The sequence below is a fragment of the Oncorhynchus keta genome, chromosome 37, assembly GCF_023373465.1.
Source record: "Oncorhynchus keta strain PuntledgeMale-10-30-2019 chromosome 37, Oket_V2, whole genome shotgun sequence".
Classification (NCBI taxonomy): domain Eukaryota; kingdom Metazoa; phylum Chordata; class Actinopteri; order Salmoniformes; family Salmonidae; genus Oncorhynchus; species Oncorhynchus keta.
The window spans coordinates 10,953,718-10,980,271 of NC_068457.1; the positions used below are offsets into that span (position 1 = coordinate 10,953,718).

Consider the following 26,554-nt stretch of genomic DNA (forward strand, 5'->3'; position numbering starts at 1 on the left):
TGCGGGACTTTGTGAGGAAGAGGCGGAAATATAGTTTGCACGAAATTGTTTCCCCCGGTCACATATCACAGAGACGCACATTTTGTTGTCAAAATATTTTCCACGTTGTTAGCTAGCTCGAGCATGAATGTGGCTTCGGATACAGATCGTATCTTTATTGAACTCAGTAACTAAAAGGCAGTATGGTTGGAAAGATAAAGCGGGTCCGTGAAAAGCTTCATCAGGCTGCGGTTAAACTTGACAGTCCACCGTCCGGTGGCGCAAGATCCACAGATTTAGAAAAGGCACCGATTCCAAGTGGTTCATTCATCTTCGATGTAAACAAAACAAACAATGCACAGTTGCACATAAAGAAAGATGAAAACGCGAAGGTATTTTATCAACACATAATTTAACGTTCGCTTGCCAACTGCGTCTCTTCTAGAAGGTTTAGCTAACGTTGGAGCTAAAACTATTGTTAGAACAGTTAACGTTAGCTAGCTAACAGATATCTTTTTCACTAGCTAGCTAGTTGTCAGCTAGCTAGGATCATAATGTATACATGCATACATGTTCATGGGATCAACCGAGCTGACTATAGAGAAATGACTTTGACGTGTTTTTTTCCCTCCAATATATTTATGTTGGGTGTCAATGTGGATGTTCTCTTCCAACAGACCCCACTGAGTTCCTTTCCAAGTGGAATCTTTGCTGGCACGCAAATCAGCCCTGAAGCCCTCGTGCAAACTCTGAAGTTTGAAGAACCATCCAATGACACTGTTACACCTGCACAGAAAGGTACAGACGCTTTGATTGTCAAACCAAATATTTAGCTACTTAAATCAGTGGAAATCTGCACGAGAGTACTTGTCTGTGTGTCTCAACAACGAACCGTATTCTACCTTCATGTACATGCATTGCATTTTCGTGACGTTTTAGCTCCCCCAAACGTCCAGGAGACATTGTTTATTTCCAGCAGCATCAAAAAGGCACATAGTATTTTTCTGAACACAATATGTTATTCTCTTCTACCACAAGAGGGCAGAAAATACAAAGGAATCACTCGACGGCAAGTGACTTGTGATGTGACGATTGCAACAGCTCAGTCTATGCAGTATATTGCTTAGCGATGGCAACAGCTCAGTCTATGCAGTATATTGCTTAGCGATGGCAACAGCTCAGTCTATGCAGTATATTGCTTAGCGATGGCAACAGCTCAGTCTATGCAGTATATTGCTTAGCATTGGTATAACATTTGTAGTGAAGAAAATTAAGTAGGATGTTAACCTATAGATAAGAAACGATGTGCCCGCCAACCTCTTCCCTCTTGAGACCTAGGCTCTTTTTGAATAAGCTCAAGCCCAATGTAAGTCAGTCAGAGCAGCTACTCCAGCTGCAGTGGCAGAGCTGCAGCAAGAAGCCCGTCTTCCTCTTTAGACAACAGAGGACTGGTTCTATTTATAGCCGCTCTGCAGCATAAATAGTTAATGCACGAAATCAAGGTTCTGTTCAGTCGCCTGCATCAGTGTTCCTCCCTGACTAGATGAGTCGTGGCACCACTGACGGACACAGAGGAGGCTGGTGCTGCAGGGTGTAGTTCTCTTGGTCGGGTACCTCGCTGCTACCCCATGGGAAAGCATCAGGTGTTCCTGTCCCTTGTGTATTACAGTGTAGCAGTGATTATGTCGATACACAGCGTGTAGTAGTCTGCCCTGACTCTTTGTCAGAAAGACTGTCAGAGAGCTGCGTTGAGTGTCACTTTTACTGTTTGTCTTTCTCATCAAGGTTGTTCCAATGTCTTGTCGTCTCTTGCTTGTTTAGGCTTTTGTCTGTAGTGCATGGTGGGAGGGGGGGGTTCAGGGGTGCCCGGTCCCTGGCTGGCTTGCTCGATCTCTGGAGATGGTGTCTGGCTGTTCCCTGTAGCTAGTGAGCAAGGATTTAAATAGCTTCCTTTTCTGCATTCTGCTGTTTCTTTCCTCTTCTTGCTCTCTTACTCGCTTGCAGACGCACACACACTGCTAACGAGTACTCAGTCTTCAGCCTTTTCTTGCGTCAAAACTAACAGGGTGTGTTAATACGTTGGATGTGTGTGGTCTAATAACGGCAGGTATATTTAGCTGTGTCTATTGATTAGGATAACTAATTAATAGCAAGTGATTTCCTGGCTGATGACAAGTGTATGAGATAATTTTTTTAAAAAAGGACAGGGCAATGAGATGCAGTATTCCATCTGTTGCCATGGTGAAATGTTTGTCAGCGTGCTCTTGTTTTCCCAAAACAGTGTCTGTATATTGGCCTCTTTGTGAAATGGTAACTAGGTTCTGGAAAGCAAAATCTAATTTGACACTACATTAGTGGGAAAAGAAAATTGTGGCGATATAAGTAAGGGTTTATTAAGAATGCTGCTTTTCATTCCTGTCCACGGAAATGGTATGAATTGGATTCTTTCCCATCTCATCGAAGCAGACAGACATTGAGAACTGTAGGCTCTTCTAGCTGTGAAAGCTGCTGTGATAAAGCACGGCCTCCTTCTACACATTAACAAGGAGGGAACGGAAGGGGCGCCGGCGTTATAGAGAGCAATTATTTTAGCCTACAGCTTATCACTTCAGCTAAACGCTGTCACGTTGTCGTGTTAATAGGGGTTTTTCACCTGAAGGATCCCAAATTCACTTTCACTGACTCTACTACATTAATATGACATTTATTTTGGTACTTCTTCGCGATCACCCTGTCCTCAGCAGTGTCTCTCTGGTGACAGGGATTAAAGCCCCTCTGGTTTCTGTTTGGGCATCTGTCCAGCTAGCCACTCTACTTTGCTATGCTGTTAATTATAAAATACTCTGTTCTCTCTGCCGGAGCAGAAAGAAGCAAGCAAATGCTGTGTGTGTGTCATGTCTTTTCATCCGTTGCCTGTTGTAGGTCCCCCTGGGGGCTTGTATCCGAGCAGATATAAACTCTTATCTGCCACTTTTAATTCCATTGATTTAATTAGTATTATTATGCACACTTACTGTTGGTGCTTGGCATATTTGTTGGCACTTTGTGTGTGCATGTTTGTGCGTGCCTTTTTCCTAGTTAAATAAAGGTTAGATAAAAAAATAAAAAAAACATTTCCCATCCTGACTTTGTCTCTGCAGTTGATTTTCTTTTAGGCCTATTCAATTGCCTTAGTTCATAGTCTTGACCAGGGCTCTACGCTGACATTTAAAAAAATATTTTTTTACAAGGAGCATGTGTACACCTAAGTTAAACAATTTAGGAGCACAATTCAAAATATTTAAGGCAACAAGCTGTTTTCTTTGTAGTAATGGTGCAAGCATGAATGTGCCAGGACGCCAGGTCGCACAGCAAAATATTTAGGCTCATATGCGAGTAAAACGGTCACACTGTAGAGCCCTGTTCACTTCTATGTATTCTGTGCTACGTGCGTCTTGAACAGAACAATCTCTGTTTCAAAGAGCAGAACTCCTTGCTGCCATACCACGGCGTGATGTTAAAAGCGATGACTGCGGCAGTTGATCATTCAGTGACCACCTCTGTTTTGACAAAGAGCCCTCTTTGCACTTTTAATAGGGTATATCAGTATCTGAGCCGGGACCCGGTGAAACCACCTCTTTATCTTGTTGTCAGCGCCCCAAAGGCACTACCCCCTCCTCTCCTCCACCTAACAGAGAGCTGCCTGTCAATTAAGCCAGAGAAAAGGTGGAAAGCGGAGAGGCTAAGCAGGGGCAAACCCAAGCAGGAAATGAAATATGGAATTCTCACAATAAAGCCTAATCAAGTTTCACGTTTTTGTCACGTGCACTAGTACAGTGAAATGCCTTTCTTGCGATCTCATCGGTGCTATCTATTTCACTGTGTGCTGAGAATCCAATCCTCTCTGGGGGAACAGGGAGGACCAGGGAGGTGGTAAGTAAGGCTCTCTTACCCCACCACAAATGGCCCCAGGTCGGGTCGGGCTTCACCCATCAGCAGTTCAGGACCAGGGCTGTCAGGGACGGGGATGCAGCACTAGTAGCGATGCCTATCTGGCCCCTGTACCTCTGCTGCTACGGCAGGACAACACATTTGTTGTCGACACTGCGGTGGCAGATTAAAGATTGGACCAGGCCAGAAGGAACCGGTGTGTGTGTTGCTGCTGGAAGAGTTGTATCTGAGCCTGGGCTGAAGATGCACGTAGAAATGAAAAGAGAGCGATGAAAATACTTTTGCTTTGTTTGATAGTTTAATTTTTACGCCTTTTAACATGAGTCTTCAATATTCCCGGATAAGAAGTTTTAGGTTGTAGTTATTATAGGACTATTGCCCTCTATACCATTTGCATTTCATTAACCTTTGACTATTGGATGTTCTTATAGGCACTTTAGTATTGCCAGTGTAACAGTATAGCTTCCGTCCCTCTCCTCGCTCCTCCCTGGGCTCGAACTGGCAACACAACGACAACAGCCACCACATCGAAGCAGCGTTACCCATGCAGAGCAAGGGGAACAACCACTCCAAGGCTTAGTGAGTGAAGTTTGAAACGCTATTAGCACGCGCTAACTAGCCAGCCATTTCACTTCGGGTTACACCAGCCTCATCTCGGGAGTTAATAGGTTTGAAGTCATAAACAGCGCAATGCTTGACGCACAACGAAGAGCTGCTGGCAAAATGCACAAAAGTGCTGTTTGAATGAATGTTTACGCACCTGCTTCTGCCTACCACCGCTCAGTCAGATACTTAGATACTTGTATGCTCAGTCAGATTATAAGCAACACAGGACACACTAGATAATATCTAGTAATATCATCAACCATGTGTAGTTAACTAGTGATTATGATTGATTGTTTTCTATAAGATAAGTTTAATGCTAGCTAGCAACTTACCTTGGCTTACTGCATTTGCGTAACAGGCAGTCTCCTTGTGGAGTGCAACGAGAGAGGGGCAGGTCGTTATTGAGTTGGACTAGTTAACTGTAAGGTTGCAAGATTGGATCCCCGAGCTGACAAGGTGAAAATCTGTCTTTCTGCCCCTGAACAAGGCAGTTAACCCACCGTTCCTAGGCCGTCATTGAAAATAAGAATGTGTTCTTAACTGTCTTGCCTAGTTAAAGGTATATTTAAAAAAAAAACATTTTTATTTTTTTAAATCGGCAAAATAAAAATACAAAAATAATAATAAAAAAATGTTCCATTATTTATTTGAGGCTAAATTGATTTTATTGATGTATTATATTAAGTTAGAATAAGTGTTCATTCAGTATTGTTGTAATTGTCATTATTACAAACACATTGGAAAAATATTGGCCGATTTAATCGGTAGCGGGTTTTTTGGTCCTCCAATAATCGGTATCGGTGTTGAAAAATCATAATCTGTCAACCTCTACTTTCAACCTTGTAGCTAGGGCAGCAGGAGGACAGCAGGACAGAGTGGAAAGCAGGCCAATGCAGCAGCACACTCACCCAGCATGAGCACTTTTAACCATGTTAGCTGGAGCATAACTCCGATATGGAGGACATTACCTCAATGTAGATTATTTGTCAAAGTGAATCATTCCACTTCGCATAATTTCAATGTTGAATACTATTGTGAAAGGTATTATTGGGACAGTCCATACCAGTGTTGGGGTCCAGTTCAATTCAGGAAGTACGCTGAAACCACAATTCAAATTTTTACCCAGTGCGTTTCAATGAAAAAAAATAGTGATCTGAATTTGCTTTACTTTCGAAATTGACTGGAAATGAAATTGACCCCAACCCTGGTCCCATACCATAATGGATGTTTGCATAGGGAGAGAAGCTGTAGGATGTTTTTAATAGCAGTGGATAGGCGAGGAGGAGGCAGGGGAATGACAAACAAACACTATGAATTCTCTCACTTGTGACTTACTCCCACTGTCCCACACTGACAGTTTCATTGCCGCAGAATGATATTAGCTACGACCACACAACCCGGACATCCCTGCCAGCTCCCCCTGCCAACCGCGCTGCCCACTCCTCTCCTTTAGTTCTTTTCCCTTCCTGCTATCGTTAGTGGAGAGTCATTCCCCAACAAATGTAGGCTAAAGAATTGATATGCCTCTACAGCGTGGGCACTGTATATTGTATTATCATAACATGATTGGAAATAACTCTTTCTTGCCTTTCCTCCTCACTTTTGTTAAGTCAAATCCATTTCTAACACATTACAGTACCTATTGAAATACATTCTACAAGGCAGCTAGATTCAGAGATGGACTGGCACAGTACAGATGATTTAATAGTTATTAGGTTGGTTCTTATGTCCTATTTCACACATGTAGAAGTGTGTGTTATACACCTGTGAATTGGACACCCCCCTGAGGCACCCTCTGAGAATGGGGTCATGGCCAGTAACATAGTAGCTACACTCAACCCAGTACAGTGATTAGGACCCCAATGGCCAATTGCAGCACACTCGCACATTCCCATGTGTTTTTAATGTCTTTCTGTTGTACCAAATATCTGTTTTTCGAAATGCAACGTGAGCACTGTGTTCTCAAAGCTTACGTTTCAACTGGAAGTACCGTAAAGCTAGAATCCTTAATTGCTACTTCCATTTTTGGACTTGATATAATTAATGACATACCCCGTTGAAGAATATAACTTATGCATGCCTCGTGAGCTTGGTTCAACGATCATACCCCAAAAATATACGTTTGTTTACTCCAATGTTTGTAAAGAGTGCAAATGTAAACAAACACTGGATTGCCTGAAAACATGGTTAAAACAAACCAAGAAAAATGATCATGGATGGTCAGGCCTTGCATCCCTAGCTCAGTCTATGAATTTGAGAGTGGTCACATTTCTCCAGGCCCATCCCTCAGCCTATTGCCAAAACAGAGGTGGGGTGCAACCCATGTCACTGCCTCGTACCACCTGTCCGTAGGCTATATCCAACATTTAACAGAAGCTCATCTGCGTCGTTAAATGAGATGCTATTGATCTGGGAGATGAAGGGAGTGGTGCCCCATTAAACAACATATCCAGGCTCTGTCTCTGCTCTGCACAATGCTGTAACCTCAAGCTGCCATTCAATGATTGGACGTTTCTAATTGAACACTAATGATAGATACGACATCTACAATGTCATGGTAATGATGACAATGTGATTCATCTGAAAAGGTCTGGATGAATAGACCTAGTTATTGATCCATCGTCGTGGTTATTGTCATTGGCAGACGAAAACAACATATATCAAAACGAAACAGATCTCCTTTGTTCAGTTTGACAGGAATAACATATTGTCGCTGAATAGGCAACCACAAAAGTGCTGTACGAACCTCTTAAAATTAGATCCCAGGGTACAATGTCGCCTTTTTGGAAATGATGCATTGTGGCACTGTGTGTTGACATAAGGAACATGAGAGTAAGAAAGGTCTCTACTAGAGATGTTGCGGCGTGTAGCATTTGGGTCCCATTGAGTTTCACTTTACCGATCTCTCAGACATGTCAGTCAAGGACTGCGGCGTTGCTAATTACAAAGCCAATTCCATCAGTAGGCTCTATTAGCTATATACAGTTGAAGTCGGAAGTTTACATACACCTTAGCCAAATACATTTAAACTCAGTTTTTCACAATTCCTGATATTTAATCCTAGTACAAATTCCCTTATTTTAAGAATGTGAAATGTCAGAAAAGTAGTAGAGGCAATTCTTTTTTACATCTTTTATTTATTTCATCACATCCCCAGTGGGTTAGAAGTTTACATACACTCAATTAGTATTTGGTAGCATTGCCTTTAAATTCTTTAACTTGGGTCAAATGTTTCGGGTAGGCTTCCACAAGCTTCCCACAATAAATTGGGTGAATTTTGGCCCAATCCTCCTGACAGAGCTGGTGTAACTGAGTCAGGTTTGTAGGCCTCCTTGCTCACACACACTTTTTCAGTTCTGCCCACAGATTCTCTATAGGATTGAGGTCAGCGCTTTGTGATGGCCACTCCAATACCTTGATTTTGTTTTCCTTAAGTCATTTTGCCGCAACTTTGGAAGTGTGCTTGGGTTCATTGTCCATTTGGAAGACTCATTTGCGACCAAGCTTTAACTGATGTCTTGAGATGTTGCTTCAATATATCCACTTAATTTTCCTTTCCTCATGATGCCATCTATTTTGTGTGCACCAGTCCCTCCTACAGCAAAGCAACCCCACAACATGATGCTGCCACCCCTGTGCTTCACGGTTGGGATAGTGTTCTTCGGCTTGCATGCCTCCCCCTTTTTCCTCCAAACATAACGATGGTCATTATGGCCAAACATTTCTATTTTTGTTTCATCAGACCAGAGGACATTTCTTCAAAAAGTACAATCTTTGTCCCCATGTGCAATTGCAAACCATAGTCTGGCTTTTTTATGGTGGTTTTAGAGCAGTGGCTTCTTCCTTGCTGAGCGACCTTTCATGTTATGTCGATATAGGATTCGTTTTACTGTGGATATAGATACTTTTGTACCTGTTTACTCCAGCATCTTCACAAGGTCCTTTGCTGTTGTTCTGGGATTGATTTGCACATTTCGCACCAAATCATGTTCATCTCTAGGAGACAGAACGCATCTCCTTCCTGAGTGGTATGACGGCTGCGTGGTCCCATGGTGTTTATATTTGCATACTCTTGTTTGTACAGATGAACGTGGTACCTTCAGGCATTTGTAAATTGCTCCCAAGGATGAACCAGACTTGTGGAGGTCTACAATTTTTTTTTTCTGGGGTCTTGGCTGATTTCTTTTGAATTTCCTACGATGTCAAGCAAAGAGGAAATGAGTTTGAAGGTAGGCCTTGAAATACATCCACAGGTACACCTCCAATTGACTCAAATGATGTCAATTAGCCTATCAGAAGCTTCTAAAGCCATGACATCATTGTCTGGAATTTTCCAGGCTTTTTAAAGGCACAGTCAACTTAGTGTATGTAAAGTTATGACCCACTTGAATTGTGATTTAAGTGAAATAATCTGTCTGTAAACAATTGTTGGAAAAATGATTTGCGTCCTGCACAAAGTAGATGTTCTATTCAACTTGCCACATCTACAGTTTGTTAACACAATATTTGTAGAGTGGTTGAAAAACAAGTTTTAATGAGTCCAACCTAAGTGTATGCGAACTTCCGACTTCAACTCTATAGGGCCAGGCTGCAACACGGACACTTCATTTTCCCAAAGTCATGGAGCAGCGCATCGATCCTGTTTCTCTCTCTTTCGTCAACAGAGCGTGAAATCACAGGGATGGATTAAAAAAGAAAATAGAAAAAAAGCACACCACAAAATACTGTCACCTGCCCTGTCAGATATCAAGGTCATGTTTTGTGTTCAAAACAATTCAACCGCTGTACTGTAGTTTTAAATGAGTGATTTGCTTTTCTTTACCAACTCCATCTCATTTTCTCTCTCTCAAATGTGTACGTTTTCTACTAGACACTCCAGTGATATGGTAGACAGTGACCATATGCGTACTGCCCAGCATCTGTTCTTTGTCATTGCGCTACAGGAAGCAACTGTCTGTGTGATAACCTCTGCTCTTATCGCCCAGTGTCAGTGATAGTGCTTTCTTTGTTAGGAAGGGCAGAGATGGGAACAAATGCTCACACACACACACACACACACACACACACACACACACACACTACTGGGGCTACCCTAAGCACAGGGGGCCCTCAACTTGCTTGTCCCAATTACTGAAAACATTCTATCCCAGGATGTTTTTCTAAAGAGGGGGAAATAGATAGATATAGTAGGTAGTGTTTTCTGTTCTCAACCCCCCTCCCCTCCGACGGTATCTCTCCCCGTTCTCCATGCCTTTGAACCAGGAAAGACATGCCACATGTCCTCTTCTGCCATATCTTCTTCTGAGGTGCTCACAACAATACTGTGATTACTTTCTCCCGTTGGGCTTAAAGTTTTACGGGCTTTTCTTTTCCCTGTCCAATCAAGCTCTCGCTGGGAAATGTCCATTTTTATACCCCAAACTCAAATCTGTTATTATAATTCTATTCAACTGTGAATGATTTATTTTGCAATGGGAACATTTTTACTGGTTCCATTCCTCTTGTGGAAAAAGACCTGGCACATTTCAATTTCCGAAGCATTTAAAAAGAGTCGCCACTCTTCCTTTATCGTTGATGAATTGCTTTGAATGTTGGTGAATTGAATTGGCTTTGAATGATATTTTCTATTGTTGATGATGACCTCTTCACATGCATTGTGGGTAACCTCATGGGTATGTTTTCTCTTACTGAATGTGGGAAGTATCAGTGTAACATTGTGGATGCTCACTCACTCACTCTCTGTTCACAGCCCCGGAGGAGAAGAAGCAGCAGACGAAGAAAGAGAAGATGAAGGAGAGGCGAGACAGGTGGCTTAACAGTGAGTATTATCATAACGTAACATAGATCTGACTCGTACTGTTTCTCCTATTTGACTGGTCTGTGACCCACTGACACCTTTTCCTTGTCAGCAGGAGTAAGGCACCCTCAAAGAGTTACACACAATCGGGAACTTTATTGGCAGGAACGTATGTGACTAATGTGGTTCTGTACAAGGAGAGATGATGAATGAATATACTGTCTATAATAGACATATCATGATAATGAATGGTTAAGCAGATACAAGAGTAATAATAATATGGGCCGAATAGTGGTACTCACTTCTGCCCACACACCATCACACATGTTCACTTGAAGAGAGACTGAATAGGCTCTGAGCAGGCAAGAGGACTGTGTTCGGTTCCCTAGCAACCACCAGACGCTAGCAACCAGTGGCCTGGTCATAAAGGTCAATAGGAGATTGGGGAGCCAGTTCATGACCCCTTGATCTCTGGCACTGTTTCAGGGCCTGGGTGGAGTGAGCTTCATTAAGTGATAAGACTCACAGGCAGGGGACTCCGTAACAGATCAAATGTTATTTGTCACATGCTTCGTAAACAACGGGTGTAGACTAACAGTGAAATGCCTACTTATGGGCCCTTCCCAACAATGCAAAATAGAAATAGCGTAAGAAATTGAAATAAAATAGCACAAGGAAAAAATAGAAAAATAATAACTCAAAGAATAAATACACAATGAGTAACAATAACATGGCTATATACACAGGGTACCAGTACAGAGTCGATGTGTAGGGGTACGAGGTCATTGAGGTAGATATGTACATATAGGTAGGGATAAAGTGACTAGGTAACAGGATAGATAATAAACAGCAACAGCAGCTTATGTGCTGAGTCAAGAGGTTTGTGCAAAAAGGCTCAATGCAGATATTCCGGGTAGCAACTGGTAAACTATTTAACTAATGATTTAGCCGTCTTATAGCTTGGGGGGGGTAAGACTCTGTTCGGGGTACTTTTTGTTCCAGACATGGTGCATCGGTTCCGTTTGCTGTGGAGAACAGTCTGTGACTTGGGTGGCTGGAGTCTTTGACAGTTTCAACCTTCACGTTTTTGTCTTACGACACTCCTTAATCCTGACATTGGGGCTCTCTCCCAAAAGAGTTTACATTTATCAAATGTAGGATTATGCCTTTTTGTGTTCAAAAATCAAATGTTTGAAAGGAAAGATATAGATGCCTTCAGGACATAACAGCATTAGGTCGGTGCGATGAGGAGCTCCATCCCCACTGATCTCTACTGAGAACCCGAGGTCTCTGCGCTGCGCCAGCCCGCGACAGAGCTAGCTGTGTCGATGTATTTACAACCCCTTTTTAAAGCTACAGTCTGGCATTTGTTAGCCAGCAAATCAGCAGCCCTCTGAAATGACCATTGAACAGATTCCCAGATCCCAGATTGCGCTTTTACCACCACCACCTACTTTTCTAGAATTGTGATCACTTAGTAACCCAATATGCTGATCCAATCAATTCTCTGTGTAACACAAGATGTCTCCTCTGTGCATATCATTAGGCTCTAATGATTCTTTTGACTCGGTCTGAAATTAGAGACAGGCTGCGAGCCTCAGACCTCTGCAGTTTTCGGAAATTAACAAGGAGAAAGAGAGAAAGAAAAAAATCGGATAATTGCTTTTCCGACGTAGACCAACTGTATTCCAGGAAGAGGCAGGGCTGTCTATATCTGCAGCATGGGGGTCCTCTGGATCTGTACTGATGAGGATGTGCAAAATATGTGTTGACCAATAAGGGTTATTATTCCGACTGTATATTCCACAGAGGTGATTTAATGCCCCATGTGTTCCTTCATTTAGCCTAAATAAGAGACGGAAGTGACAATTCAATCAAGTATCTAGCTACAGGTCTACACCATCTGGAAATAGCCTAAGGATTAGCCTAAATGACATGAACGGCAAATAATTTTTCAGCAGATATTTTAATACCTTCAACACGTCCTGTCTATGATCTGGTCGTATCCACCAAAGTCAGAATTGATACTTAAAGCCATAAAGTTTAATGACCCTCAATTTTCACCTGTTCACGAACTGTACGTCTGTACCGATGACATCTGGTTTGAATATTCCTCCCTTGCTCTGATCACAGTATTTGTTCAAGTCTGTGGTGATGTGGGATTTAGTGTTTTGCCGCTGATATGGCCACAGTCAAATTACATGGGCAAGTCTGCACATAAGAAACCGTACGGCTCATAGTCATCATAACTCATGGATGGGATCAACACCACTCTATGATGAAAGCCAAAAGGCCCAAACCACAATGCTTTTAACCATATGTTTTCAATCTCAAGAGAAAGAGATTGTCCTCATACTTTTGTATACACTATATAGTGTATGTGGACACCCCTTCAAATTAGTGGATTTGGCTATTTCAGCCAAACCTGTTGCTGACCGGTGTACAAAATCGAGCACACAGCCATGCAATCTCCATAGACAAACATTGGCAGTAGAATGGCCTTACTGAAGAGCTCAGTGACTTTCAACTTGGCACCGTCATAGGATGCCACCTTTCCAACAAGTCAGTTCATCTAAATTTCTGCCCTGCTAGAACTGCCCCGGTCAACTGTAAATGCTGTTCTTGTGAAGTGGAAACAACTGGGAGCAACAAGTTCCAAACTGCCTCTAGAAGCGACGTCTGCACAATAACTTCATCGGGAGGTTCATGAACTGGGTTTCCATCCGAGCAGCCGCATACAAGCCTGCGCAATGCCAAGCGTCGCCTGGAGTGGTGTAGTGCTCGCTACCATTGGACTCTGGAGCAGTAGAAACGCGTTCTCTTGAGTGATGAATCACGCTTCACAATCTGCCAGTCCGACGGACGAATCTAGGTTTGGCGGATGCCAGGAGAATGCTAACTCTGACTGCGAGCCAGGCCTAATTGTCCAACCTCAGTGCCCGACCTCTCTAATGCTCTTGTGATAAATGGTCCCCACAGCAATGTTCCAACATCTAGCGGAAAGCCTTCCCAGAAGACTGGAGGCTGTTTATAGCAGCAATGAGGGACCAACCCCATATTAATGCCCATGATTTTGGAATGAGATGTTTGACGAATAGGTGTCCACATACTTTTGCTCATGTAGTGTATAAATGCCACTCTACAAAGGGTTAAAGGTCATCTTGGTAAGGCTTGTTGTGGAGGCACATCTTTGACATACAGTAAGTCTCTGCTGCTTGTGCCATGATGGAAGCATTGTAACCTTCCTGAACCATCAAAAAAGAAAAGCGTCAATACAGGAATAAGATTGAATCCTACTACACCGGCTCTGATGCTCGTCGGATGTGGCAGTGCTTGAAAACTATTATGGACTACAAAGGGAAACTCAGACGCAAGCTGCCCAGTGACGCGAGCCTACCAGACGAGCTAAATGCCTTTTTATGCTCGCTTCGAGACAAGCAACACTGAAGAATGCATGAGAGCACCAGCTGTTCTGGATGACTGTGTGATATCGCTCTCAGTAGCCGATGTGAGCAATACCTTTTAAACAGGTCAGGATTCAGATGGATTACCAGGACGTGTACTCAAAGCATGCGGGGACTAACTGGCATGTGTCTTCACTGACATTTTCAACCTCTTCCTGACTGAGTATGTAATACCTATGTGTTTCAAGCCAACCACCATTGTCCTAGTGCCCAAAGAGGCGAAGGTAACCTGTCTAAATGATTACCGCCCCATACCACTCACGTCGGGAGCCACGAAGTGCTTTGAAAGGCTGGTCATGGCTCCCATCAACAGCATTCTCCCAGACACCCTAGACCCACTCAAATTCAAAGACCGCCCCAACAGATGACGATGAAACAGGCTATAGGGAGGAGGTCAGAGAACTAGCAGTGTGGTGTCAGGACAACAACCTCTCCCTCCATGTGAGCAAGACAAAGGAGCTGATCGTGGACTACAGGAAAAAGTGGGCCCAACTGGCCCCCATTAACGTCAACGGGGCTGTAGTGGAGCGGGTCGAGAGTTCCAAGTTCCTTGGTGTCCTCATCGCCAACGAACTAGCATGGTCCAAACACACCAAGACAGTCGTGAAGAGGACGCGCCAATACCTTTTCCCCCTGCAGGAGACTGAAAGGATTTGGCATGGGTCCCCAAATCCTCAAAATGTTCTACAGCTGCACCATCGAGAGCATCCTGACCAGTTGCATCACCACCTGGAATGGCATCTGACCGACCATAAGGCGCTACAGAGGGTAGTGAGTACGGCCCAGTACATCACTGGGGCCAAGCTCCCTGTCATCCAGGACCTATATAATAGGCGGTGCCAGAGGAAAGACCATAAAATTGTCAGACTCCAGTCACCCAAGTCAAAGACTGTTTTCTCTGTTACCACACGGCAAGCGGCACCAGAGCGCCAAGTCTAGAACCAAAAGGCTCCTCAACAGCTCTACCCCCAAGCCATAAGACTGCTGAACAATTAATCAAATGGCCACTGGACTATTACATTGACCCCCCCCTATTTATTTTACACACTGCTGCTACTCACGGTTTATTATCTATGCATAGTCACTTCACCCCTACCTACATGTACAAAACACCTTAACTAACCTGTACCCCTGCACACTGACTCGGTACAGATACCCACTGTTTATAGCCTCATTATTGTGTTACTTTTTATCATTTTAAAATATTTTTTAACTTTAGTATATTTTTACTTTAGTAAATATTTTGTTAACTAGTCTTGAACTGCACTGTTGGTTAAGGGCTTGTAAGTAAGCATTTCACGGTAAGGTCTACACTTGTTGTATTTGGCGCATGTGGCAATTGAAGTTTGATTTGATTGAAATGCTTTTTTTGTGTGATATTTAGAGATCAGCTCCATCAAGCTCGCCAAGGAGCAACAAGTGGCCCAGGCTAAGAGGGCAGCCATGCCCGTTGTAGGTGACATGAGGCCGCTGGCAGACGCCCTGCCAGAACTCTGCCAGCTCATCCCCTCCACCACCAAGACCTCCAGAAAGGCCTCCAGAAAGAACCGTGTGTAAGTACATATCCCTGGGGAACAACCCCAAAAATGCTTTGATTTCACACCATCCTCTTTTTCCTCACACCCACTGACTGTTCTTACAGCTGTTGGTTTGTCTAGCAGAGCCTTGTTCCATCCATGAAATGGGTCATCATTTTCTTTACCACCATGTCATGTCATAGGTTACATTTATGTCACTCTTGTCTCCTCACACTGTCCAACCCTTTGTCTGCCTTTTGTCAAGTTGAGTTCATCCAAGTGAATTTCAATCCTCTGTTTTTAGGTCTTTCTTAGCATTTTTGTCACAGGAATACATGCGCTCATAATGTCCCAGTGTTTGGTTGGTCTCAGGGGCCCCTGGTAGCAGGGGCCAGCCCAGCAGCAGTGCTTCAGGACGCTGTCACTGGGTTTAATGAGCCATGTTACAGGACTGACCTGGATGGACATTCCCATATATTTTCCACACAGTACATTATGGCAGAACCAGAGTGCCACAGCACACAATACTCCCCTACCTCTACAGTATGGCCTTCCGCACAGAGTTAGCCAGGCTTTAGTAAGTCGTTTTGAGGCGTAGAGGACGGATGTGGCAGGGTTGCAAGATAATAAGGGAGCAATTGACTTCCGTTCAAAACAGAGGAAGAAGGAAGAGGACTGGGGTGTATTCATTAGCCGGATTCCATTGCAAAAATGTTGGTCTTTCACAAAACCTTTCTATTAGACAAATGCAGGTAGGTCCCTCCCCGTTTCATTCCCTTTGGTTCCTAGAGTAAACGGTAAACACACCAAACGTTTTGCAATGGAATTCGACTAATGAATATACCAGTGGTGAGATTATGCCGTAAAATGCACTAAATAAGAGGGGAAGAAGTCGCCTCCAACGGAAATCCTGCAAGTGAATGAAGTCTGATCTCGTTCTGAGGACATTTCAATTGTGCATTATACCATTCCTCTTTGGTTTCTGGATGCTTCCAGGGTTATTTATTGCAGTCAAATTCAGCTTGGGAAAGCCTCAGTGGAGCTTGTTTATTGTAATGGGCAGTTTTTCAATCAGTCATAAATGTCTGTATGACTTAATGCCTTGGAGCCAATGCCTTGCTTTAAAAAAAAAATTATGTGCTACAGCTCTCTCTTTCCCTTTCTCTCTCTCGCTCCTTCCTGTCTGTTTCTACCTGTGTCCCTCTCTCTTCAGCTTAAAGATAAAGTAAAACAAGATGGGGGCTCAGCGGAGCACACACAGGCCTACCTCCTAATTGTAACTATCAGACTCAAAACAAAAACAAAAAGCAATGCACCATATAGGTTGTATTAAAAGGCCCTTTATACTGTTCCAATACATGCAATTAGCCTTGTGGCTCTTGCAAAGCCTTCCATCAGAGTCCATGGAGACACTGTTGCTAGGCAGTGGCGAGGTTAGCTCCCTTCTCACAAGTGAATTTTCCCAGGAGTCCGAAGTAGCAGGCGCTATAGAGAAGATCGAGAACAAGTCTCGGAGAAAGGTTATTTGCTGGTGAAAGGCAGTCTTTTGATGAAGACCAGGAGATGGATGTGGCGAATTGCTTTTGAACTCGTTTTTGACATGCCCGTTGTATATTCATACAAGGAAGTCACGTAAGGCTTAATACTGTTCTGTCGGGCTGACATATGGACGTATTTGAAGTGTGAAACAGGGATCCTAACATAAGCCAAAGGCCAGAGATGTCAGCAGTGACTAAGTGTGTGTGTGAAGTGTGAACAAGACCGGCTTATGACCGCCAGCTGTGTGACTGGAATTCCTCCCTGACTGAAGTTATCATTTTGGAATTCTCCATAGAGTAGATCAAACGGGACCAGGCAGAACATGTTAAAGGAATGGAACGTTTGTTCTTTTTCCATTCCGATGATTTTTGACTTGATGTCAAGATACATTTTCCTTCAATTCCACCTTTTATCAAAAACCATCAAATGTCTTTGTTATCTTTTTAAAATGATTTTTAATGGAATAAGGGTACCTGAACCTTCACCCCCAGAGGAAGGTTGTTCTTCTTGACACTGACCGACACCTCTCGAAGAAGATGGGGGTTGTGTGGTTCCTTATACAACTCAACCATTGTAAGAGTGCAGACGGCGCCTGTATTACATGCTGGCCTACCTATGACAACTTAGACCCTCTTGCCCTGTATGTGGTAGGTAGAATATTTGTTAGGAACAATGTGTGTGTAGTGGGGTCTGAAATTATTCACACCCTTGATAAAGATGAGTAAAAATGACTGTATAAAATACATAATTAGATGTATTCACATTTTTTATATATGAATAAAATTGCTCAGAGAAAGGGATTTTGTTTAACAAGTAAGGTGCCTCCTGAGTGGCACAGCGGTCTAAGGCACTGCATCGCATTGCTCGAGGTGTCATTACAGACTCTGGTTTGATCCCAAGCTGTGTCACAACCAGCCGTGACCGGGAGTTCCATGGCCTGGCTCGCCGCGCTCCAGCAACTCTTTGGCGGCCAGGCGTCTGCAGGCTGACTTTGGTCGTCAGTTGAATGGTGTTTCCTCCAACACATTGGTGCAGTTGGTTTTCCGGGTTAAGCGGGCGGGTGTTGAGTGTGGTTTGGCGGGTCATGTTTCAGAGAACGCATGACTCGACCTTCGCCTCTCCCGAGTCCGTTGGGGAGTCGCAGTGATAAGAGAAGATCGTAATTGAAATTGGGGCAAAAAAATATCATTTTTTTTCTCCAGAAGTTAGGGGCCAAAATGATTGACACTCCTTTTTTCAATAACCCACCTTCTGAGGATAACGGCACTGAGTCTTTTTCTAAAATATTTTAGGAGTTGGACACATTGGAGGGATCTTTGACCATTCCTCCATACAGAATCCTTCTAGATCCTTGATATTATAACGTGTGCGCTGGGAGTCGGGAAGCAAGTTCGGGGAGTGAATATATTTAATGAATAAACGAAACACGAACAACGCACAGACATAAAACAGAAACAAGGACACATGGGGAAGGAACCCAAGGGAGTGACATGTATAAACTCCGCAAAACAATGAATGTCCCCTTTTCAGGACCCTGTCTTTCAAAGATAATTTGTAAAAATCCAGATATCTTCGTTGTAAAGGATTTAAACACTGTTTCCCATGCTTGTTCAATGAATCATAAACAATTGATGAACATGCACCCGTGGAACAGTCGTTAAGACACTAACAGCTTACAGACGGTAGGCAAGTAAGGTCACAGACCATAGTTATGAAAACTAAAGAGGCCTTTCTACTAACTCTGAATAACACCAGAAGAAAGCTGCCCAGGATTCCTGCTCGTCTGCGTGAACGTGCCTTAAGGCAAGCTGCAAGGAGACATGAGGACTGCAGATGTGGCCAGGGTAATAAATTGCAATGTCCGTACTGTGAGACGCCTAAGACAGTGCTACAGGGAGACAGGACGGAAAGCCGATCGTCCTCGCAGTGGCAGACCACGTGGAACAACACCTGCACAGGATCGGTACATCTGAACATCACACCTGCAGGACAGGTACAGGATGGCAACAACTGCCCGAGTTACACCAGGAACGCACAATCCCTCAATCAGTGCTCAGACTGTCCGCAATAGACTGAGAGAGCAGTTTTGTCTCACCAGGTGCGATGGTCGGATTCACGTTTATCGTCGAAGGAATGAGTGTTACACCGAGGCCTGTACTCTGGAGCGGGATCGATTTGGAGGTGAAGGGTCCGTCATGGTCTGGGGTGTTGTGTCATAGCATCATCGGTCGCATAATGTCATTGCAGGCAATCTCAACGTTGTGCATTACAGGGAAGACATCCTCCTCCCTAATGTGGTACCCTTACTGCTTTTCCTGACATGACCCTCCAGCATGACAATGCCACCAGCCATACTGTTCGTTCTGTGCTTAATTTCCTGCAAGATAGGAATGTCAGTGTTCTGCCATGGAAAGCGAAGTGACCGGATCTCAATCCCATTGAGCACGTCTGGGACCTGTTGGATCGGAGGGTGAGGGCTAAGGTCATTTTACCCCCAGAAATGTCCGGGAACTTGCAGGTGCCTTGGTGGAAGAGTGGGGCAACCTCTCACAGAAAGAACTGGACAATCTGGTGCAGTCCACGAGGAGGAGATGCACTGCAGTACTTATAGCAGCTGGTGGCCACACCAGATACTGACTGTTACTTTTGATTTTGACCCCCACCCCCCTGGTCAGAGACACATTATTCCATTTCTGTTAGTCAAATGTCTGTGGAACTTGTTCAGTTTGTCTCAGTTGTTGAATCTTGTTATTTTCATACAAATATTTACATATGTTAAGTTTGCTGAAAGTAAATGCAGTTGACAGTGTGAGGACGTTTAATTTTTTTGCTGAGTTTATAGGGCAGGTAATCAAGGGGGTGATGGAGTCCCGGTGAGTATTGGCACACAGGTGCGTGTAACGATGGTGACAGGTGTGCGCCATAACGAGCGGCCTGGCGGCCTGGTGTCCTAGAGACCGAAGAGGGAGCACACGTGGCAGATATCATTTGTTTGCACTTATGGACTGCCCTCTTCAATTCAAACCACAAGATTTCAGTGGGTGTCAAATCTGGAGACTGAGATGGCCTTTGCAAAATGTCGATTTTGTGGTCAATTAATAATTTCTTTGTGTTTGGACATTTTGACGTATGCTTGGTTATTGTCTTGCTGGACGATCCACTTGCGGCCAATTTTCAAGCTCCTGGCAGAGGCAACCAGGTTTTTGGTTAAAAATGTCCTGGTACTGGGTAAAGGGTATGATGCAGCTGGCCAGTGGAAGCAAAATAGCCCCATAACATCAAAGATCAACACCATATTTTACAGTAGGTATGGGATTATTTTCTGCTCAAATCAAATGTATTTGTCACATACACATGGTTAGCAGATGTTAATTTAATTTTTTTTTTTTTTAACTTTACCTTTATTTAACCAGGCAAGTCAGTTAAGAACATATTCTTATTTTCAATGACTGCCTGGGAACAGTAGGTTAACTGCCTGTTCAGGGGCAGAACGACAGATTTGTACCTTGTCAGCTCGGGGGTTTGAACTCACAACCTTCCGGTTACTAGTCCAACGCTCTAACCACTAGGCTACGCTGCCTAGTGGTTAATGCGAGTGCAGCGAAATGTTTATGCTTCTAGTTCTGACAATGCAGTAAAAACCAACGAGTAATCTAACCTAACAATTCCAAAACTACTACCTTATACACACAAGTGTAAAGGGATAAAGAATATGTACATAAAGATATATGAATGAGTAATGGTACAGAACGGCATAGGCAAGATGCAGTAGATGGTATCGAGTACAGTATATACATATGAGATGAGTATGTAAACAAAGTGGCTAGTGATACATGTATTACATAAAAGATGCAGTAGATGATATAGAGTACAGTATATACTTATATACTTATGAGATGAGTAATGTAGGCTATGTAAACATTATATATTAAGTAGCATTGTTTAAAGTGGCTAGTGATTTATTTTTCCATCAATTTCCATTATTAAAGTGGCTGGAGTTGAGTCAGTGTGTTGGCAGCAGCCACTCAATGTTAGTGGTGGCTGTTTAACAGTCTGATGGCCTTGAGATGGAAGCTGTTTTTCAGTCTCTTGGTCCCCGCTTTGATGCACCTGTACTGACCTTGCCTTCTGGATGATAGCGGGGTGAACAGGCAGTGGCTCGGGTGGTTGTTGTCCTTGATGATCTTTATGGCCTTCCTGTGGCATCGGGTGGTTTAGGTGTCCTGGAGGGCAGGTAGTTTGCCTCCGGTGATGCGTTGTGCAGACCTCACTGCCCTCTGGAGAGCCTTACGGTTGTGGGCGGAGCCATTGCCGTACCAGGCGGTGATACAGCCCGACAGGATGCTCTCGATTGTGCATCTGTAGAAGTTTGTGAGTGCTTTCTCATTGAGTGCATGTGAGTGCTTTCTCATGCGTTCTCATTTCGAAGCCAAACCTACCACGGGTGTGTGTGGACCAAGAGCTATATTTTCATGTCATCCAGCAAATGTAAACACCTAGAGTTTGCTAAACGGCATTGGCACTTGGATTTGAACCAATGATTTGGTCAGATGACATGACAATCAAGCTCTTTGGCCACGCACACGAGGGGTGGGTTTGAAATGAGAACGCATGAGCAGAAAAGAGCCCCATACCAACTGTATAATATGTTGGTGGATCTTTGATATGATCTATTTTCTTCCACTGGTCCTGGGGTATTATTTATTAGACAAAATCTATTTCCCTGTGCAATTGCATTAGTATAAATTAATATAATTTCCATTTTTGTTTTAAGCATACAATATAGATCAGCATTTGAATTATTTACCTCACCTTGCGAGCAACTTTTTAGCGGCCTCCCTTGTGACGGCGAAGAGAAAAAAAAATAATGTTTTAAGTTTCCTGCAATTCTACACATTTTGTCATAGGTTGGATGCAAATGTTTGCAGTTTTTTATATCATAACTGATTATGAATGGATCCCAACCCGGTCGGTAATGCTTACTACAAGTTTAAATTGCTGGCCACTAGACTAATTGACCAATCACATTTTTGGGGGCTGACATGGGCTAGTTGAGTGACTGATGCACAACCAACTTTTGAAATTGCACCTTGTGTATTCTATTCTAACTCTCAACAATAAGTTGATATCGCCACTGAGTTGTTTTTGTTTGTTGTTTTAATTGTTCCGCAGGCCTACAAAAAGGGGTACGGCCCATCGGCCGCCAGTTGCCAATGCCTTCAGGCATTATTGACTAACTAGCTCTTCAGCCAACACATTCTCTCTTCAGTTGCCAACGATATCAAGTTCTCAGTTGTGTTCCATCTGTGTTATTATGGGAAGAGTTGATATTTATGATGATAATATTTGATTAATTCCCGCGTTGAACTCTTTGTAGCTGTCCTGTCCTGGATGGACCTTTTAGACTAGACTGTGTGTTTACTGTAGCTCCACAAGGCTGTTTTCACCTTTGACCTTTGGCTTCCCCACTGCCTCCAACCTAGCTGCAGTTCCCATGACCTCTTTTGCTGAAAAACACATTTATTTGGATCGAAATAGTTTTAATTCGCAAGCAAGTCCGTGTCTACCCCTTTTCACTCTTGTCTGTCAAACGTGTCACAACTCGCAAGAGCATATGTTTTGTCCCGTCGTGCCCTTGTTATGTCTTTGCTGATGTGTTTGGTAAACTCAACATCCATTTTGCCATAGAAACAAGGTTTTTCTGTACATCACAACCTGGCATGGTCAACTGTTGGACAAGGCCAGAATGGATCATTGGCGAATCAGCTCAGTTGGCCTGCCTCCATCTCTGTCTGTTATTAGTAAATTAAGTACTCGTCTATCTGGCCCCAGTCCTAAATAACTAAACACATACAGGAAAGTCCTAACTATGGCACTGCCTGGAACCATCGCACATGGATAGCACATTGTGGTCCTAACTACCATTTAAAAAAATATATATATATACACTGCTCAAAAAAATAAAGGGAACACTTAAACAACACAATGTAACTCCAAGTCAATCACACTTCTGTGAAATCAAACTGTCCACTTAGGAAGCAACACTGATTGACAATAAATGCCACATGCTGTTGTGCAAATGGAATAGACAACAGGTGGAAATCCCAACCCAGCAACAGGACCGCTACCTCCGCCTTTGTGCAAGGAGGAGCAGGAGGAGCACTGCCAGAGCGTGGCAAAATGACCTCCAGCAGGCCACAAATGTGCATGTGTCTGCTCAAACGGTCAGAAACAGACTCCATGAGGGTGGTATGAGGGCCCGAAGTCCACAAGTGGGGGTTATGCTTACATCCCAACACCGTGCAGGACGTTTGGCATTTGCCAGAGAACACCAAGATTGGCAAATTCGCCACTGGCGCCCTGTGCTCTTCACAGATGAAAGCAGGTTCACACTGAGCACATGTGACAGACGTGACAGCGTCTGGAGACGCCGTGGAAAATGTTCTGCTACCTGCAACATCCTCCAGCATGACCGGTTTGGCGGTTGGTCAGTCGTGCTCGCCAGAGGTAGCCTGACTGCCATTAGGTACCGAGATGAGATCCTCAGACCCCTTGTGAGACCATATGCTGGTGCGGTTGGCCCTGGGTTCCTCCAAATGCAAGACAATGCTAGACCTCATGTGGCTGGAGTGTGTCAGCAGTTCATGCAAGAGGAAAGCATTGATGCTATGGACTGGCCCGCCCGTTCCCCAGACCTGAATCCAATTGAGCACATCTGGGACTTCATGTCTCGCTCCATCCACCAACGCCACGTTGCACCACAGAATGTCCAGGAGTTGGCGGATGCTTTAGTCCAGGTCTGGGAGGAGATCCCTCAGGAGACCATCCGCCACCTCATCAGGAGCATGCCCAGGCATTGTAGGGAGGTCATACAGACACGTGGAGGCCACACACACTACTGAGCCTCATTTTGACTTGTTTTAAGGACATTACATCAAAGTTGGATCAGCCTGTAGTGTGGTTTTCCACTTTAATTTTGAGTGTGACTCCAAATCCAGACCTCCATGGGTTGATAAATTTGATTTCCATTGATCATTTTTGTGTGATTTTGTTGTCAGCACATTCAGTTATGTAAAGAAAAAGGTATTTAATAAGAATATTTAATTCATTCAGATCTAGGATGTGTTATTTTAGTGTTCCCTTTATTTTTTTGAGCAGTGTATATTTTTTTACACTTTTTTTAACCATAATCAATCACTTTTTGACCATCTTTGTCATTTTGTCTTTCCCTCTCAGGCCAGTGAAGAAGAAGCCGGAACCAACAGACTTCAGCCTAATGAAGCCAGCACAAAAACGCAAACTCCTGTAAGACCTCACATTGACCTGTACCCGACCATGGCCAAACCACCACTGATGATCACATGTCTAACTGGTTTTTCTCCATGAGAAAATGACATGAAGCTTAAATGTAAATGATTTCCTGCTGATTATCAGCGTAACCAAGATAATAAACTGCCCATCTGCTGTTTACTTTTACCATTATTATGTATCTTTATTTTATATTTTGTTATTACCATACGACCTACGTGTTTTGTTTTGATCTCAGGGAGAGTGAGACCAGTCGGTTTAGTGAAGCTGTGAAGAACCTGGCACACAGCAAGACTAACCCTCTGGCAGCTATTGGTGAGCATCTGAGGAAGAGGCTGAAGCAGGAAGAGGAGCAGGGGCCTAACTAACTTGTTCGACTGGAGACGCCATTTGGATCTGCAGTAGAGCAGAGACAGGGGTCGTGTTTGAGATCGACTACACTGCAGTCGGCAACTGCAGACTGACTGACTGATCTAGAAATAACCTTGCATCCTATATAACTACTTAATATTATTTGTCGATCAGTCATAAATTGATGCTTTCAAACACGGCAATGGCACAAGAAAGACCCTGCCTTTTAATTAAGGGTGATGCCTGCATCCCTTTGCTCAATCTACCAAACCTGCCAAAATCAATGGGCTCTTTTTGATTGAAGTGGTTTTGGTCATTGTGCACTATACCAGTAAAACATCAGAGGACTTACAGGTAGTCTGAGTAACGGCAAAGTTCACAACGCCTAATTAGATCATGCCCCCAGTTCTATAGAAGTTGAAAATGAATAGTTACGTTTGTGGATGAGTGACAACATCAGTTTGTTTTTCCATGTTAAGAATAGATCTGTCATCAAGACGTCTCCTTTCAATTTGCGTACAGTATCTCTTCCACGTTTTCTTTTTAAGCAATATTAAAAATGCAATACAGTACATTCAAACTTGCCTTCCATTTTGTATAACACTGCGTATGCGTCACGTCTTTGTGATTATTGGTGAATATGAATTTAGATCAGATCGTGATGGATTTGGAACGTGGAAGATTCCTGTTTGGAAGCCGTGCTCCGAATCCATTCTATTCAAACTGCGATCTGCAATCCTGAGGCTCAGACCAGCAGCATATCCATGGAAACCAACCGGTCATATCAATGAGCATAAGTAGCAACGGCGGTGTGCCACGCAGGTCCAGAAATAGAAAGGAAACATCTTCAGCCTAGAACTGATGATAAACATGGATGTAGATGGACACTTCAGACTGTTAGAGCCACAGAGGTTACGTCCCAAATGGCCCCCTATTCCCCATTGAGCTACTTTAGGCCCAGGTCAAGAATAGTGCATTATAGCAAACGGGATGCCATTTGGTACGCAGTCAGAGGGTTCAACCTCCGGAGGAAGATTAAGAGGGAACGGAGAAAGATATCAGAGATGGGAATTGTGCTTTCAGGCACCAATCTGATTACATTTGAGAGAAGAAGAAGAAATAGCCAATTTAATAGAAGGTATGTTTATTGCTGGCACAGGCCGTTAGCACTCGTTAGTAATGCTTGATATGATTGGAGGAATTTCTGTAGACCATAGTGCTGGGTGAGTCCTAATCCGAGTTGTGTAGCCGATACGTGCTTAGTACTCTGCATGTAACAGGGACATTCTGTCCTTTATATCAACACAGGTTGAAGACTGATAGCCAGTGGACCTACAGTAGATTTATCCTGTGGTCCTCTGTAGCTCAGTTGGCAGAGAATGGCACTTGCAATGCCAAGAAAGTGGGTTTGATTCCCGAGACCACCGGTATCTAAAATGTATGCATGCATGACTCTTTGGATGAAATCGTCTGCTAAATAACATATTATTATATTTTGTTGAATCATGTCGGCCTCTATGGCATTCAATGGCACGTTATTGAATTACACGGGCTTATGGCAGTTTTTATAGTGCAAATATCAGTCCGCCGTTACCCCCTGGTTACAGGCTAACGTTTTAATCATTACAGTACAGGCAATTGCACTGCCATTCAGCAACACCTATCCATCTTGTCTTCATTTCAATTATTCCGGAATGGGCATGACTTTAACAAGAAGCAAAGCAGTTCAGTTCCCACTGCATATTTCAAAATGATTCAAAAGGATTTTTGTCCTGTATATATCAGTAGGATTACACTAGTCTCTTGTAACAGAGGTTCTGGGTGTGAGGTTCGGCTGACTCAGACTGCCTTGTAAGGGATTGCTCTCGTCTCCTGTAAGGTATAGGAGCTTTAAATGAGCAGTGCTTCCACAGGTATTCTGGGTAGCAGGGTGTCGTGTTGTGCCGTTGTTACTGTGAGGGCCAGTGGGACAGCACAGTGTGTGATGTGTTTTTAAACTTAACTGCAAATAATGATCCGTTGCTCTCCATTCTACATGACCGACGTTGTCTTGTCTCTTCATT

General features: G+C 43.5%; 1 protein-coding gene across 1 annotated transcript; it reads left to right on the plus strand.

The window, feature by feature from the left end:
- The first annotated feature begins 44 nt into the window (after positions 1-44).
- Positions 45-25,063, plus strand: slx9 (SLX9 ribosome biogenesis factor). Its single transcript, XM_035755049.2, has 6 exons — positions 45-371; positions 657-777; positions 10,265-10,333; positions 15,161-15,329; positions 24,069-24,137; positions 24,379-25,063. The coding sequence occupies exons 1-6, from the start codon at positions 183-185 to the stop codon at positions 24,506-24,508; spliced, it is 747 nt and encodes a 248-aa protein (XP_035610942.1). The 5' UTR covers positions 45-182; the 3' UTR covers positions 24,509-25,063.
- The last annotated feature ends 1,491 nt before the right edge of the window (positions 25,064-26,554 follow it).

What these genes read in the sequence shown, in the direction of transcription:
- slx9 (XM_035755049.2), top strand. Translation starts at nt 183, where the DNA reads ATGGTTGGAAAGATAAAGCGGGTCCGTGAAAAGCTTCATCAGGCTGCG. An exon ending in GCGAGACAGGTGGCTTAACA is followed by an intron (nt 10,334 to 15,160) that starts GTGAGTATTATC and finishes TGTGATATTTAG; the next exon opens with AGATCAGCTCCATCAAGCTC. An exon ending in GCACAAAAACGCAAACTCCT is followed by an intron (nt 24,138 to 24,378) that starts GTAAGACCTCAC and finishes TTTTGATCTCAG; the next exon opens with GGAGAGTGAGACCAGTCGGT.